The sequence below is a fragment of the Labrus mixtus genome, chromosome 5 (assembly GCF_963584025.1).
Source record: "Labrus mixtus chromosome 5, fLabMix1.1, whole genome shotgun sequence".
Classification (NCBI taxonomy): Eukaryota; Metazoa; Chordata; class Actinopteri; order Labriformes; family Labridae; genus Labrus; species Labrus mixtus.
The window spans coordinates 10,348,368-10,351,140 of NC_083616.1; the positions used below are offsets into that span (position 1 = coordinate 10,348,368).

At 46.6% G+C, this 2,773-nt stretch overlaps 1 protein-coding gene across 1 annotated transcript; it reads left to right on the plus strand.

Annotated features, from left to right (window-relative positions):
- Positions 1-596: 596 nt before the first annotated feature.
- Positions 597-2,327, plus strand: aplnra (apelin receptor a). Its single transcript, XM_061037712.1, has one exon. The coding sequence runs from the start codon at positions 749-751 to the stop codon at positions 1,832-1,834; it is 1,086 nt and encodes a 361-aa protein (XP_060893695.1). The 5' UTR covers positions 597-748; the 3' UTR covers positions 1,835-2,327.
- The last annotated feature ends 446 nt before the right edge of the window (positions 2,328-2,773 follow it).

Below are 2,773 nucleotides of genomic sequence, written 5' to 3' on the forward strand. Positions count from 1 at the left end.
AAAAACGGATTCACTGATGAAATGATTGATTCACAGATTAATTATATTAACTAGAATATTGATTTGCATCGCACTGCTCTATTGATAAAATTTACAAACGTTTTCCATAAAGCAACAGTACAACAACAAAGAAAAACTATCTAAATAAATTGAGTTTTAATTCATGCAAGCTGACATCAACACCCAGAGATTAAAAAAAAAAAAAAAAACAGATGCTGGCAAAAATATTATGATGGATTAAAGGATATCAAAATATAATTTAAATGCAAGTCTATTAGTTACATTGTTTTTTTAAGGGATTCAAGTTCTAAGTAAGATTTTTAAGTAAGACTTTTCCACAGTTTAATGTTTTTCTTCTTTAATGAATTTTCCTGAAATTTTTTGAAAGTTTATGTGTTCAAACTTTTAGATTTGTTATAAGACTTTGACCTGTCTAAGGGGGCTCCTCTTCCTCCGGGCAGAGGGATGGGCTCTCTTGAAGAGGTGAGAGAGAGGAGAAGAGGGAGGAGGCTGAGAGGGGGGTCGTCCTGGGAGGGAAGCAGGGGGGGGGGGGGGGGGGGTTGTAGAGGGGCGAGTTTAAAAAGGCGGACTGCTCCAACAATCAGTCACTCTCTCACACAGTCAGACCTCTCGTCACATTCCCAACAGCTGTGAACCAAGCAGAGCAACGATCCTCCAACTTCCACCTCAGGAGCTTTGGATCTGTACAGGACTTTATCTAAAGGATTTGTTCAAGATCTTTTGCACCATGGAGACCACTACTGGGGAATATGTTGATAACTACGACTACTATGACGACAATGAGACTGCCTGTGACTTTTCAGAGTGGGAGCCTTCTTACTCCCTCATCCCGGTCCTCTACATGCTCATCTTCATCCTGGGCCTGTCGGGTAACGGCGTGGTCATCTTCACTGTCTGGAGATCCAAATCGAAACGCCGGGCTGCTGATGTCTACATAGGCAACCTGGCCCTGGCTGACCTCACCTTCGTCGTGACCTTACCTCTGTGGGCAGTGTACACGGCACTGGGCTACCACTGGCCCTTTGGAGTGGCTCTGTGTAAGATCAGCAGCTATGTCGTTCTGGTCAACATGTATGCCAGCGTCTTTTGCCTCACCTGCCTCAGCTTTGACCGGTACCTGGCAATCGTGCACTCTCTGTCCAGCACCCGTCTGCGCTCACGCGGCACCATGCTGGCCTCCTTGGGCGCTATATGGTTCCTCTCCGGCGTCTTGGCGGTGCCCACGCTGCTCTTTCGCACCACCGTGAATGACCTAAACAGCAACCGCACTACCTGCGCCATGGACTTCAGCCTGGTCACTATGAACCAGAGGCACGAGTACCTCTGGATTGCCGGGCTCAGCCTCTCCTCCTCTGCCTTGGGCTTCCTCCTGCCTTTCTTGGCCATGACCATCTTCTACTGCTTCATCGGCTGCACAGTCACGCGCCACTTCAACAACCTGCGCAAAGAGGACCAGAAGAAGAAGCGCCTATTGAAGATCATCACAACACTGGTGGTGGTGTTTGCAATCTGCTGGACTCCCTTCCACGTGCTAAAGAGCATGGACGCCCTCTCCTACCTGAACCTGGCCCCGAGCTCCTGCGGTTTCCTGCGTTTCCTGCTGCTGGCTCACCCCTATGCCACCTGCCTTGCCTACGTCAACAGCTGCCTCAACCCGTTCCTGTACGCCTTCTTTGACCTGCGCTTCCGTTCCCAGTGCCTGTGCCTGCTCAACCTGAAAAAGGCAATGCACGGCCAGATGAGTTCCATGTCATCCACGCTCAGCGCCCAGACTCAGAAGTCGGAGATTCAGTCTCTGGCCACAAAGGTGTAGAGAGTCAAAGGGAAAGGTGGAGCAGTACTGCAGGCCAGTCTTAGCCCCAACCACTGGAACACTTGTAAAAAAATAAAAAAAAAGACTTAAAGTGTCCGTCTTTAAAAGCTGGTAAGAAGAGATGATGAACTTGTCACTGCTCACAGTCATGAAATCCATGAAGAGATGGACGCTCTGTTGTGTTTTCTGGACTTGAAGCTGGAGCCAGCCGGCTGAGCTCTTTAGCTATACTTCATTCCTCAAATTCTCAGAGAAAAAAAAGTTTATTTTTGTTCGTCCTGCTCTGCAAACCTTCTCATTTCTACCACAATAGCACACACTGATGTCGGGAATTGTGACACAATTTACATGCAAATCTGTTTACACTGGAAGAAACATAAAGCTGTACAGTATTTTCATACCATAGCATTTTTTTTCTTGTTCAGATTTATTGCTGTTTTGTTTTAGAAGCACTTGTTGAATAAAAAAAAAATATGTGAGCAGGGAAATCCGACAGATCAGATGCAGTGTCCTTTTTAAAAGCTTGTTGTTTGTGAAGGTAGAAGTCTGGGCTGCAGGAGGGAGGGGGGGATGTAAGGGGAGAAAAGGTGTTGCAGCTTAATTATATAGTTGGTGGAGAGGAGACGGGGGGCAGACAGGCAGATGGCAGTTGACAAATGTTGTTGGGGAGCAGGAACAGGGCGGGTGGGGTGGGGTGGGGTGGAGGGTCGGGGCGGGTTTCGCAGTGAAGTCACTGCACTAAAGGGGACAAAGAAACTGTAAATAAATGTTCTGATTTGATGCATATATGTTTTATTTTTTGACATCACTGTAACTAACTACTGTATTAAAGATGTGATCTATGAACCGGATCTCTTAGCGTCATTGAGAGTGTGTGTGAAAGTTTGGCTAATGGCTTTGAAAAAGTCTTTTTAAAGGGAAAAGGAGAGAAAAGACTAA